Raw genomic sequence first — 14,605 nt, 5'->3', positions numbered from 1 at the left:
TAATGCCTAAATAATTTCTTTAATGCCGCACATTTAAAAATAATACAAGTATTTATTGCAGCTAAAACTAAAATGCCATAGAATGTATTAACAGTCCAGCTTCTTGATTCTGCCTTAACTGAAAACTGGCTGCACATTTCATTTTCAACATCTATGTTAAATTTTTTCATTCAAGACATTATGGTTTGGTCATTTTCTTTGAAATGTTTGTAGTATCAATTGCTTTATTACATGGACATACGATAATCACATTTGCTATCAGCTTATATTGTTATACAGTAGGTATAGAACCAAATTCTGTATTTTCAAATTTTTTTTTATTTTTTCATGAAACTTCTTTTTCAGTTTTTAAACAATCTGGAACCTTTCCCCAGTTTCTATTTACTAGTCATCCAACTAAACTGGTTCAATTTTCTTTTCTTCTTCTTTATCAGTGCAACAGTCCCTTGCAGGCCTTGGCTGCCTCAACAGCTGACAAACGCCAGCGTCTCCTATCCATGGCAACTCCCTTCCAATTTCTAGTCTTTAGGGTTTTCAAGTCATTTTCGACAATTTTCTTTTTGTTAATCCAATTCTACAAAACCAAAAAGTTACTAGCTGTGACATTCTTCGCTGTATTTTGAAAGGGTGTAGTGAGCATAAATAAATCAAGTTCAGACAATTACTAACTTCGATCTCCTTCTTTGCTTTTTTCACCAAAATTTTAGCCAGACTTTCTAGCCTTTAGACTTTTCTAGCCTAAAATAAATTGATTATCTGAGACAGTCTATAACTTTATAAGAACTGATTTTGTATAATACTTTCTTCCTGAAAAATATGCATTCATTACTCTTTAAAAATTGTTTTGAAAAAAATATTAAAAATCTTAACTGAAGAAAATATTATTAGAGTAGTTTGGCAATGCCTTGAGATAAATGTATCAGACAATACAACAGAAATACAATATGCACATTATTTCATTTCAGATTAAATAATTTTTTTACCTGAAAAATTAAATACACATCTGATATTTTAGAAAAGGAATCACAATAAAAAATGCTCAGATACATAATATTTCAGTCGAATGAAACAAAATCTTTTACATATTTGTAAGATTTAAAAAAAATATAAAATAGCAGATTGGACAAATCATATAAAATTTAATTTATTTACTTTTAAAACACAGGATGTTTTTCCAATAAAGATTCCAAATTGGAATATTTTCTTTGATTTCAATATGTTTGATTCTTTTTCCTGTTCTTCATTAGTAGAAGAGCCAAGTATCAATCCAACATCAGGAACAAAAGACATAGCCCAAGATCCCCAACTTTCTTCATTAGCATTCTCTTCAAAAGAACCTTAACAAACAACAAAAATTTAGTTATCTATACAGAAATATCTCTTAATACAGGAAATTAAGAGAGGCTTCATCTCTGGGTTTTAACCTGAAATATTATCCAAGTATGTTTCTTAACTCAATATTCACCAGCGTAATTACTTTCATATTCACCTCCAGGCAATCCATAGACATGAGTTAATCGGAAGATCAATCAATACATTTTATTCTCTAATTAAGATTTTATAAAATCCTCAGATTTCAAAGTCGAATCTGACTCTCAAGGTAACCTCATTTTAAGAGAGTTATCAGTAGATTTTCTGCTGGTTGAGCACCGTAATCAACACAATACCCATCACCCTTTTCTTTTCCACGACATAGATGTTGTTCAAAGGTTGAAAAAAGTTTAAGTAAATTTATAAAAAATATATATTTAAAATTACAACAATTTATAAAGGATTTTTAACATAGCCGAGTAAAAAATTTTAGAGTAACCACCATTTATCACTTTAATTTCATATGTCCCTCTACTAAATCTCTCAGTATCAGCAAAGTTCTAAAAACCACCCATTTCAAACCCCCCTTCTCTAGGTTGAATACTATTTTTCTATATTTTTGACAACCAGAATTAAACATGCCCTTCTTCTGAATAGGTGTGCTGTAGTGAAGTTTTACGTAAATTAACATATTTTTTTACAATTTCCTTCACTCATGGGTGTAGTGAGACCGAAATATATCAGCACAATTATTTGGATATTAATACCAGTATTACATGTTTTTATTTTATTCGCAATTTTTTAAATTGATTGATGCATTAAAATAAATTTCAAGAAACAAGTTGTCATGTAATTTTTTTTATTGTACTAATTTTATCTTCCAAGTTTACAGTTTTTAGACTACTTTTACTGAGATATTTTCAATGATAAAAACTTCCTCTGTACAAACTCTTTAAATAAATGACAAACACAAAAAGCTTATTCATAATTTAGTGAGTTTGAAATGAAAGAGATAAAATTGAATGCAAACATAAGTACAGTATTGTGCTGAAAATGTAAACAAAATTAAAAAAGCTTGCTATTTCCTACAGTATTCCCCAAGTTTTTTCTCTACTTATCCATCTTTTTCTCAAACTAACTACAGTGGGTGATCAGTTAACGAACAGATCGGTTAACGAACAAATCGGTTAACGAACACTTTCACGAAAGATTTTCGTGCTTGGATAACGAACACATACTCGGATAATGAACAAAACAAATTCTAACGAACACTTCTCGGCCTGAAAAAAAATTTATATTAAACATTTTGCATGCAAAATAAGATCACTGAAAGGAGAAATGTTCAAAGCATGCTTAGTATTGATAATTACTAAATGAAACTTGAATTAACAATGAATTTAAAGGTAATTCAATAATTATTATTATGACTAAAAGCAATACACACTTGAATACTTCAATTTCAATATGAATATCAATATTTTCTGACAGCTGATAAGTTATGGGTAGGGCTGCAGGTTTGTCGCAGAGCGAATTTCCGCGAAATTGTCATCTTTATTCCTAAAATTCACGAATTTCTCAATATGTCTTGACTTGCGCGAAAATTGCTTAAAATTTGATTTTTTTTTTCATTTTTTATTTTTATTAAACAGAATTTTTTATTTTCCTGAACCTTAAATTGAACATGTAAAATTGATTAGATATTTCGGGGAGTGAATCAATAGCAAAATGACATGAAAATAGTTCAGAGATAATCACAATCTTGTCAACTAAGGTGGTCTTTCTACACTTAGGGAGGGTAATTACCTTCCTGAAGTCAGTTAGAGTACAAAAGAAATTGGAATCACAAAAGAAGGAAAATGTTATAAATCAAATCTTTGACAGAAAAATTGTTATACATGCTATTGCACTGGGCAATGAAATTTCTACTGCCTTTCTACATATCCAGTTAATTTTTCCTAGGCGGCTTCTTGTGATTTCTTAAATATGGATAAGTTTCTTAGATGAAGGGGGGACTAGTAGTTAGTATAGACTTGTAACTAGTAGTTTGAATGCAGAATGTTTGAGTTTTCACAACAATTACTTCTTAAAAGCAATGGTCAAGGAATTGCGCGTTGGTGAAGCAAATTGATCGAGTTTTGGAAATCAAAGACCGAACGCTCCAAAATTGGCAAAAGTGGCAGTTCAAAGTTTGTCGATGCCCAAAAACAGCGTTGACGCAGAAAGATCGTTTTTTAAGTTTAAAAATGTATTAAGTGATGAAAGACGAACCATAAATGAGAATAATCTGACAATGTACAATACTTTGCACCAAAATTCTGTTCATTTAAATAAAAATATTAATATTGCTTGAAATTCAAAGAAATACTTTTGTTGTGTATTTTTAAGCTTTCTTTATTATTTGCGCAATTTCTGTCTTTTGCATCATTTATATAACAAATTTTTTTATGTTTAGAATTTGCGTAATTTTCAAAATTTCCCGCGAATTTGGGGTCTTTTTTCCCGCGACAAACTTGCAGCCCTAGTTATGAGCGAGTGGATTTGCTGGCATGGCGAATAAATTAAGCGAATTCTTAACTTTTTCAAACAGTGCAGACTATAAAATATAAAGGTGCCGATGACGTGCTACCACCGTAAAAATACATGAAATATGAGAAAAGACTAAAAATCCTTTTTCATCTCTCCTGAATTATGTTGCTTACCTATTAAACTTCAAAGTTCTATTGAAAAAAAAAATTCCAATAGAATATTCATACAAATTAGATCATCAGTTTGGGTTTTGATTTCATTCAAAAATTCACAGAAAATTATTTCGTTTTGAGTGCTTCCCTCCCTCGTTCATCGTCCTGAATGACGAATTCCAGATGGCAGACTCATCAATCGCCTTTTAGTCGCCACTGGCAACCCTGAATGTGGTAATAACACACGTGCAGTGCTAGTGTGCGCCAAAACTTTGTCAAATGTGTACGCTAGTTGGTTCCTGTTCCTCTAAAATCTTCGTGTGTGCTTTTCTGAAACCCTTATAAAAAAACTGAAAATCTGACAATATTATGGGTCTCTAAAAGCCTGGAGTGTCAAGGACTGTGCTCACTATAATCACCAAACGAGAAATAATAGCCAAAGTTGAGAGTGGACAGAAAATGGCTGATGTTGCGAGACAGTATGGCTTGAACAGGTCTACAGTATGCACAATATTAGCTAAGAAAGATATCAAAAAGACTCAAGCAGCTGAAGGAATAACAAAAATCACTTCTGCGAAGCAAAGAAGTGCCATCCATGATAAAATGGAGAGGTTGCTTTTAGTTTGGATAAATGAACGGGAAATTAAACGAGATGTAACCAGTATGCCTATCATTCAAGAGAAGGCTAGAGAAATTTTTGAGAAATTGAAAGAACTACGAATAAGGCTGGTTTGCAAAGTTTAAAAGAAGGTCAGGAATTAAACATGCATTAATGCATGGTGAGTCTGCTAGTGCAGATAAAGAAGCAGCTGAGAAGTACTGTCTCAAATTTCAAGAATTCATTGAAACAGAAGGGTATTGTCCACAACAAATATTTAATTGTGATGAAACTGGGTTGTTTTGGAAGCGCAAGCCGAACTGTACCTACATCGCGAAAGATGAGAAAAGTGTTCCTGGTCATAAACCTATGAAAGACCGATTGACTTTACTTTTGGGAGCTAACGCTAGTGGTGATATGAAGCTTAAACCACTTCTCGTTTACCACTCTGAGAATCCCAGAGCATTAAAAAAAAATTCCATAATTAAGAGCAAACTGCCAGTAATGTGGAGATCGAATCAGAGGGCATGGGTCATGCAGTATCTTTTCAAAGAATGGCTATTTAAAGTTTGTGCCCCGAGCATCAAGGACTACCTTGATACCAATGACTTGCCGTTGAAAGCACTGCTGCTATTGGACAATGCACCAGGACACCCAAAGGATCTTGAAGATAATTTGTTGACAGTTCAGTTATTACCTCCGAATACGACTTCGCTGATTCAGCCAATGAATCAGGAGGCAATTGCGGCTTTCAAGAAATTGTACACTCGCGCGCTGTTTCGTCGGTGTTTTGAAGCAAGCCAATTCTCCTCAACAATAACTTTAAAAAAGTTTTGGAAAGAAAAATTTGACATTCTTGAAGCTATTCGTATTATTCAAAAGGCGTGGTCAGAAGTCACACAGGCTTCTGCTAGGCGGAAGCTGTGCCCATCCTTCGTTCAAGGAGACGGAGGTGGTCAGGGAGACACCCCTGAAATTATGGATGAAATTTTGACAACTGCTAGAGATCTGGAATTGTAGGTGAACGAGGATGACATAGAAGAGCTCATAATGGGACATGAAGATGAACTGACGACAGAAGAACTCCAAAAAATTTTGAATGAAGAACACCAAGAAACACAGCAAAATGTGTCTCCTTCTGAACAAGAGGAAGACGAAAGAGGACCAATGCCGACATCTGCTATTAAAGATCTTTTGAAAAAGTGGGAGGATGTCAGAGCAATGGTCTTAGAATGGCACTCAAACCAAGCTGATGTCAGTAGGGTTGGGGATCTTTACAACAACAATGCTCAATGCTATTAATTTCCTCCAGAAAATCCTGAAAAAGAGAGAAAAGCAATCAACATGGAACGAACAATTCAGATAGCGAATAGTCTTGGAACGGATTATGTTCGTTAACCGATCACCCACTGTATTGTAAAGTGAATAAAAAAATTAGTACCTTTACCTGAAACACTTTTTGTTCTAATGACCCAATTTTCTAAAGTACTATCTTAATGGTTCAAAGAATTGGCTTCAAATATGATGACATTTTAAGTTACTAAATCAGACACAAAAATAAATTTACCCTGAATAAATACATCTTTTATTTTTTGACAGAATTAGTTTATTTTACTATGGAAATATAGAGGATAAGTGCATTTTTGAAAATATGGACCAATTAGGAAAACAGTCAAAAGCTTAATGTTTTCAATATTTTTCCATACCTAAGGAATTTTTTATGTGATTTGAAATCTTCTTATGCACAATTATAAAATTCAATCATCCAAAGATAATTAATTTTAAATATAACTTTCAATAACAGCTTTTAATATTTTTATTTAATAACAGTTATAAAATATTGTACAAAATATCATTTTAAACTATGTAATTTTAAATAATAAAATATAAAACTCCAAAATCAGTTGAGTGGTTCTTGAAAAATGGAAATTTCAAAATACTTTTTTTTTTAATTTATTAATTGAGTCCTTTTTGTTAACATCAAAGTAATGGGGTGAAGTTTCATCCACTATTTCTCCTGCCTATGACATTTTTAACCCACTGGCGGTTAAGGAAATGGGCAAAATTGGGAGAATGTTTCTCCCCTACACACAGTTCCCCTATCAGTTAACATGGGAAAACCGGTTTTGCTATGCAGAGAAGACTGCAGGTTAAAATGCGACTTTTTACGTGCAGAACCGTCAGTGGGTTAAGCTTGAACGTTCAAAAGTACCAAAATTTTTTAAAAATTTTATCTTATGCCCAGAATCATGTTTATTTTCCTATCTACAGACCAGATGGTAGTATCAGACTGTATTTAGAGATATTTTATTTTAAACTAGAACTCATGTGTGTTTCAAACACATATGTTTGCAATAATTCAAAAAATTAAAAGTGAATACATGTATTTTATATACAGTAAGTTTTAGATAATTTTCTTAACGAAAAATGTAGGCAAATTTTATTTAAAATTTTGCAACCATTGAAGGGCTAATCAGAAACTATTTAACCAATTTCATTCAAATTTTTTACTTTGTTATTTTACAAAGTTTAAAACAATGTAAATATTCATATTCTTCACAACTCAATTTTTTTTACCATTAGTAAACAAAATAATAAAAAACAATAATTACTTCACAATAACTTTTTGCATGCAATTATCTTTGCATAAATGAGTTTCATAATCTTGTGCAAAAAGGTTTTAGTTTGCTTAACACAGAATTATAGTGATTTACACAAAAAGTGAAATTAACATTAGGAGGACCAATACTGTAACTGTCCACCTGACTACAATCATATTTAGAAGATTGTGGCTACAGCCCATGTTTTGGATGTTCAAAATCTAAACCACTAAAAAACTGTATGTTTATTCAGAAAAATTTCAATTTTGGGTCTGATTCCTTCATTTAACTAATGATTAGCTTAAGTTAATTAGCATATTTGAAATTAACCTTTCAAATGCTTAAGAGTGGCACTTAGCACATGAAAATCTGACTATTAGAATAAAGGGTAGTTTTTTTTTTTTTGCTTACTATAAATAGATTGTATAAAAAAAGAGCCTGAGATTACATCCTTGGTTGCAGCTAATTTTTTTTAAGTTATAAAATATTGACTCACTTTTCTCTTTCTGAGATTGAGTTTAAAAAAAAAAGAGAAAATTAGAATAAATTGCATAGGAAATAACTAACTTGAAATTAAAAATAAAAGGATTAAGACCTCATAAAAATAAAACAGTGTGTATAACTGAATAGTAGAAAAAAGTGTATTTTACTTGATTCATTCATCAATGAGCCCATAATTTCATTGCTATCGTTCACGTGCCTGCTTTCTTGGTTGGAGAGATTGCTTTTATTGTGTAGATACACACAAAGATATAATAGTCTAAGAAACATAGGTAATTGCTGATCAGTCAAAGAAAATTCTAAATTATCACAATACATATGAATTCTTGTTAATTTTGGATACTTTGAATAGACAGAATCATACAAATTATACATGCGCCAAGTAGTGGAACATCTGTATAGAAGAGGGTCTTGGTAAGCTTCAATTTTTCCACAAGAATCTCTCTGTAAAATAAATAAATCATAAGTTTAAACTTTTTTTGCTTAAATTATGACTATATACAAGGATTAACAAAAATTAAATGATCGGATTTTCACGTTCTAGGACTCAATATTAATGGTTTGGAGGGATGACCTCAAATATGCTAATAAATAAATGCAGATGATATTTTAAGTTACAAAGTCAGACACAAAAACATACTTAATCTGAATAAACACACCTTTTTTTTTAAGACAGATTCAGATTTTTGACCCCCAAAATATAGAAAATAGAGGCAATCTAGGAAATGAAGTCCCAATAGTTTGTTAAGGAGAGTGCTCCAAAGTTAGACGCCTTAATGTTAATTTTACTTTTTGCATATTTCGCTATATGCCAAGAACTTTTTAAGTGATATGAAAATTTTTACACAAAATTGTAAAATTTGTTTATCCAAAGATATTCCATGCAAAAAAAAACTTTTAGAAAATATATACAGTACAGAACCCGTTATCCGGAAATCAGAAAACCGGAAAACCAAAAAACCGGAACGAAATTCGATAAATTTTCCCGCCATTTTTTAAACAAAATTTTTTTTTCCTTATAAGATTTCAGGATTTTTCTTTCTTTTTTGAAAGATGTTCACCTTACCATCATTTTGGAAATAATCATTAGTGTAATACTTCATCGTTTTTTCTTCTTTTTAAGATTATTTCCCAAAAAAAATTTTTTTTAGTTGGGTTTAACAACAAAAAAACGGCTTTTTGTAGCGATTCAGAAAACCGGAAAAATCAGTTATCCGGAATAGGAATGGTCCCGATCGTTCCGGATAATCGGTTCCCTACTGTATTATGTTTTATTATTTTGTTTAAGAATGGTAGAAAAAATTTTGAATTGTTTTTTTGAACAAAAATTGTTTGCATAATTTTAAAGAATGTAATTTTACTAGGCAAAGTACTAAATGTGAGCAAAATTGATCAAACAGTTCCTGAAAAATTGAATTTAAAAAAAGTCTGATAATTAAAATTCAATTTTTCGCGAACTATTCAACCGATTTTACTCAAATTTTGTATTTTGCCATGTTTACGCACTTTAAAATTTATGAAAATTTTATGCTTGAATATTCAAAATTTTTTGGACCATTCTTAAAATAAAACAATGAAAAATAATAAATATTCACTAAAAGTTATTTTTTGCATGGAATTATTTTTAATAAACGAATTTTATAATTGTGTGTGAAGATTTTTCAATTTGCTTAAAAAGTTCTCAAGATATGATGAAATACGTAAAATATAAAAGTAACATTAGGGAGTCCAAACTTTGGATCGCTTTCCTGACCAAACTATGGGGACCATATTTTTGGGATCACAAATCCGAATCCATCAAAAAAGGGTATGTTTGTTCAGAGGAAGCTCGTTTTCGTGTCTGATTTTGTAACTTCAAACACCATCTGCATCAATTAATCAGCATATTTAAGGACACCCCCTCGAACCATTGAGTCCTAGAACATGAAGATCTGATAATTAGATCAAAGATTTTTTTTTGGTGCATTGTACATTATGCATTTTAAAAGTCATGATAATTACATTTTATGTGCTTCTTACCAACTTTTCAGCCTTGATACATGGCCAGATCAAGGCCTGAAGGCAAATGCATAACACAAGGCATTATACATCACAAATCCGCTAAAATTTGCCATAAATCTAGTTATAATGCTATAAACTTTTTTTTTTAAAAAAAATTCAATTCCAGGTAGACATGTTTTACATAAATGTGAAACTTTTAAGTTTCTGGACTAATCTTTTTATTTTTTTAAATAAAAATTGGTTAATCTTAATTTATAATAACTAAACTAAACATTAAAATATGTTAAGTGCTACTCCATTTCTAAAATTATTCAGTAATAACAAAGATATAAAGCAAATTGTATTTTTAACTGTTAAAATGAGAAAAAGAAAAAACTCTAAATAAAATAAAATAAATACAGTTAGTAAAATTAAATAAACAAAATAAATAAAAATAATCAAATTTATCAAACAACCATTACTTGAAAAAATGCTTGCATAAAAAGATTCTGTCAAATTGAAACATAATTTATCGATGCAAATTAATAATTAAAAAAAACAAACACTAAAAACTGAAAAACAAAGAACTTTATAGTATTAGTATAATAGTGCTTGTCCATAAAAGTAGAATTTCATTTTCATACATTCCTAAAAACTGGACCTTATTGACAAGCATTCGCAAAAACAAGAATTAGCAGAAATAAACCAATTCTGTTTATTCTGGGTTGATTTCTCACAAAAAACGGGAGCATTTACAAAGTCTGAACACATACCAGTTTGTGATTTTCCACAAAATGGACACTATTTTCAGATTCTCAAACTTGTGAGTAGGTTTTTAAATAGCAAGACCTTTCACAAAAAATCTGGAATAACCCCCTGAATTTACACTCAAAACATAAAGTGCATTTTTATAAATTTAAAAAAAATTAGAAAAATCAGTTTTACAACCTATATTTTAGGACCTTTAGAGCTCAAAAAATTTTCCCCCTCCCTTTATTTTCCTTCAGATTTGCCTTCATAATATACATAGTAAATAAATATAGTAAAGAAAAATAGTAGACTACTAAATTAATATACTATATAAATATAGTAATTGTCTGCACAAATTAGACTACTTACTTTAAGTTGGAGAGAGATGGGCATAGTTTTTTAAATATGTTTTATTGTTCTATTTCTTTATTTAATACTTACATAAAATGCAATTAAAACTGACAATACAAATTTGTGAAGTAAATATTAATTGAAATTATATGCTGTCTTTTTTAAAATTATTTTAACAAAATTTCCCACCTGTAACCAATGGGATAAGTTAGTGTAACATGATGACTTAATAGGATTTAGAACACTGAGTGTTCCGTAATGATCCCCTTTCATGTTTATAATGAGAATCCTTAAGTATGTAAGCAGTCACAAAATAATATTTCAGAGAAAATGGTATAGAAATTTAACAAAATAATAACGAAGGATAAATTGAAAACTTTAAAATTTTCTTGATTGCCAAAGAAAACAGTGATGAAAAGTGATCATTCGACACACTTCAAAATTTCACTGAGAACTCCATTCTTGATAGCATCTTTATTACTTTCGCACTTAAAAAATAATTTGCATCCACTAATGTGTATACTTTTTTATTTCATTTTCGAGAAGAATATTAACAGTTTTATGAGCAAAGGTTAATGAGCACTGATTATGGAACAACCTGTAAAAGCCCACCATAGTCACAACAAATAAAAGCTGATAAAAGCACGTTATAATAACAGCAATAGTTTGACAGCTAGTGTCACAAAATTTGAGTAATTTTAATATTTCTTCTGTTTTCTACTGTAAACTTTATGCTAGAAACAAAAAGATTGACGTTTTACTACCAGTCTGACCACGGTGCATTGAGAGCATTTAAAACATAAAATATTTAATTTATATTATTAGGTGATAGAATAGTAACAAGTGATTATAGCCATAACTGATCTGAGGCATTGCCCTAAAGCCAAATAAAATGAGAAACACCTACTTTATTTGGCTAACAAACAAACTGAAAGTTTAAAATTGAATTATTAATTTCATAAAACTATACTTCAGTATGTATAAAAAAATAATTTCTTTTTTTCAATTACTGTATTTTTTTTAATACTTTACAAAACTGTTGTACTTCACTGTCTTACAAAATAGATATGAAACATTACAGCACATGAAAACAGCCATTGCTGTCCACTTTATTAATAACAGCTGTTTACAAAGGGGTAATGGCCTAAAAAGTAAATGGTTTTTAACATTTTTTACTGTATAATTTAAATTAAAATAATTCATGAATATGGAGGAGAGTATAAATGAATCCTAGGAGGAAAAAAAATTTTCTTCCGCCATAAAAATTTGCACACTAATCTCTTGTATTGGGAAGACTTTTTCTCCAAATGAATAACTGATAAGACGTGTCACCAATCTTAATTAAAATTGTCAAAAAATAATTTCGTTTTGTTCAATAAATAATGCCATGATTGAACTTAAATTATGAACAAGTTTTTTTCAACAAAGTTTCTGTAGATAAAAAAAAAAACCATGCAAGTTACAGTTTAAAAATAAGATAAGAAAAACAATTCAATCATTAAAATTTAAAGCCCTGTGCCTCAAAATGAACAAAGATGGAGTTGGCCCATATGAAATAAGGTAATCACTATCTTTTATTGTTTTTTTTAATAAATTATAAGTACTTAAAGAGCAGAATAACTTGAATAACTTTCATTTTAATGATCAAATTTTCTCATACTAAAGGCCAAACTTAATGGATAATGTCATTAATGTCAATTATTGATTAAGTTACAAAATCAGACAAATAACATATATTTATCTTAAAAAACATAGATCTTCCTTTTTCAGATTTGAATTTTTAACCATCAAGATCTGAGCGTAGCTACAGAAAAATATGGTTCCAATAGGTCAGGAAAGCAGAGGAAAGTTAGAGCCCTTTAATATTAATTTCACTTTTTATGTGTTTCATCATGTTTGAGGAACTTTTTAACCTTTTCCGGGGGGCTGTGACAGCAGTTGTCACATCTGATCTTGGGGTCCTGTGGTGGGCATGTGACACTTTCAGCGTAAGAAATGGGGAAAAAATCTCCTCCTCAGTTAAGAGACAAGATCAAGTTACAGTGGGGCGTGTTTTATTGTTTTAGTGTTTACGAAAAGTCTCACCTTTTTAAGTTAAGGGGAGAAAAGTTTCCTTACATTTCCCACCTACCTTCAAACATCTATTCCAAGTTTGAGTACTTTTTTGTTTGTTCGTCGTTTTCTTACGTCTTTTTTAGTCAGTTTCATTGGTGCTATTTTTTTTTACAAAATTTTTTGGTTCTAGCTGTGAGTTATATTTTGAACAAATTGATTTCGTTATTACAAATATAATTTAACGAATATTTTCAATTGTATATAAAAAATATGGAATAATCAGAATCGAAAAGCGTTCTTTTAAGTAAATTAAATTAAATTGAAATAAAATATCAAAGCAATATATTTTACATAAACTCAAATAAATAGTTTTTTTTTAGGTTATATTTTAAATTTGTGTTATAAATATAGTTATTGGAATTTTAAAATTTTGATTATAATTCCTGCAGTTTAAAAAAAATGTTCTTACATGATTTTAAATAAATATCTGCATTTCCGAAGAAAAATATATATACTTAATACTACACAGGAGTATTTATTCATACTTTAGGATTAATAAATATTTTAAATGTCACATTTATAAATATATAATTTATAATTACAAATGTATTTTCTATGTTTAAGAAATCGAAATCATAAACGCTATTTTTGACTTTTTTTTACAAAACCTTCTTCCTTTGGTGGCTTCATTCCCTCATTCTGCGCACAGTTCAACTTTTAGTTATAGGTTCTTGAAATTCTTTTAATATCTCAGTTTTGTAACTTTTTATAAGATTAAAGCTAAATTTTTGAACAATAAAATTCTATAAATCTATTACATGAGTAAGTTGAAGTCAATTGTGAATGACTATATTTTTTTTTATTAATTTAAACATAGGATTATTTTATGAAGCAGATTGCAGTTTTGTTTTTCTGATTCCACTACGTTTGATTTTTTTTTTCTTTTCGAGGTAAATTTCGCACTCAATAAATTAATTCCTTTTATTCATAAATTTTATCATTAGGTTTGTTTTTTTTAATTCCGTTGATCTTGCCTTGTTCCGGGTTTCAATATTTATGCTAGTGTCTTTTTTAACTATCGTTTCGGTTCGATAATTTTCAAGTGTTTTTACTTAGATTAATAAGTTTTCCTTTTATTTTATCGTTTCCCCCCGTATAATTAGGTATGAAATATATTGCATTATTTAATCATTGGTTTTGTTTATATTATTTAATTTAGGAATAGTAATTATTTTTAAAAAATAAATATGAGAATTTCGTATTTTTTAAACTTGATTTTCTTGTCTAAACTTGCAAATTTTTTTATTCTTTTAAATGTTGTATTTCTACCATTTTTTTTTCTTTTTAAAGTTAGGAGTACCTTACTTTTTTCTCTTACTTTATGCATTACACTTTTTCCTTGTACTTCGGGTTCGATAAAACATCGATTAACGACACTTTTTGGTCGATCCAGAAAACCGGGAAATTCAGATATCCGGGATAGCGATGGTCCCGAGCATCCCGGATAATTGGTTCTCTACTGTACTTAGAAAATTAATTTAAAAATTCCGTATGATTATTTTTAAATAATTAACATAGTTATTATAGTTTATAATTTTTTAAGAAATCCTAAGAAATTATAAAATAAAAAGAATTTATTTCATAACATAATTTTCGATCGAAATGATCTTGCTTTCTTGAAAAAAGAGGATCTTTCAAATTAGCTGGGAGTTAGGGCAAAATTATCGTCATTTACCTTGCTTTTCTATTTCATTATTATTAGTAATAATAACAATAATAAA

General features: G+C 29.6%; 1 protein-coding gene across 5 annotated transcripts in view; it reads right to left on the bottom strand.

The window, feature by feature from the left end:
• Vps13B (vacuolar protein sorting 13B) overlaps positions 1-14,605 on the bottom strand; it is a 240,096-nt gene that overhangs the window by 206,989 nt on the left and 18,502 nt on the right. For all 5 annotated transcript variants that reach the window (XM_087154944.1, XM_087154946.1, XM_087154947.1 and 2 more), the window contains 2 exons: positions 7,838-8,132; positions 1,153-1,337 (listed from right to left, as the gene is read on the bottom strand). In XM_087154944.1, coding sequence (XP_087011070.1) covers positions 1,153-1,337; positions 7,838-8,132 — 480 coding nt within the window. The remainder of the gene's footprint in view (positions 1-1,152; positions 1,338-7,837; positions 8,133-14,605) is intronic.

Source organism: Parasteatoda tepidariorum, chromosome 11, assembly GCF_982258835.1.
Source record: "Parasteatoda tepidariorum strain Cologne lab strain chromosome 11, Ptep-v5.0, whole genome shotgun sequence".
Classification (NCBI taxonomy): Eukaryota; Metazoa; Arthropoda; class Arachnida; order Araneae; family Theridiidae; genus Parasteatoda; species Parasteatoda tepidariorum.
The sequence above is the reverse complement of the archived record's forward strand: the minus strand, read 5'-3'. Positions and strand labels throughout refer to the sequence as shown.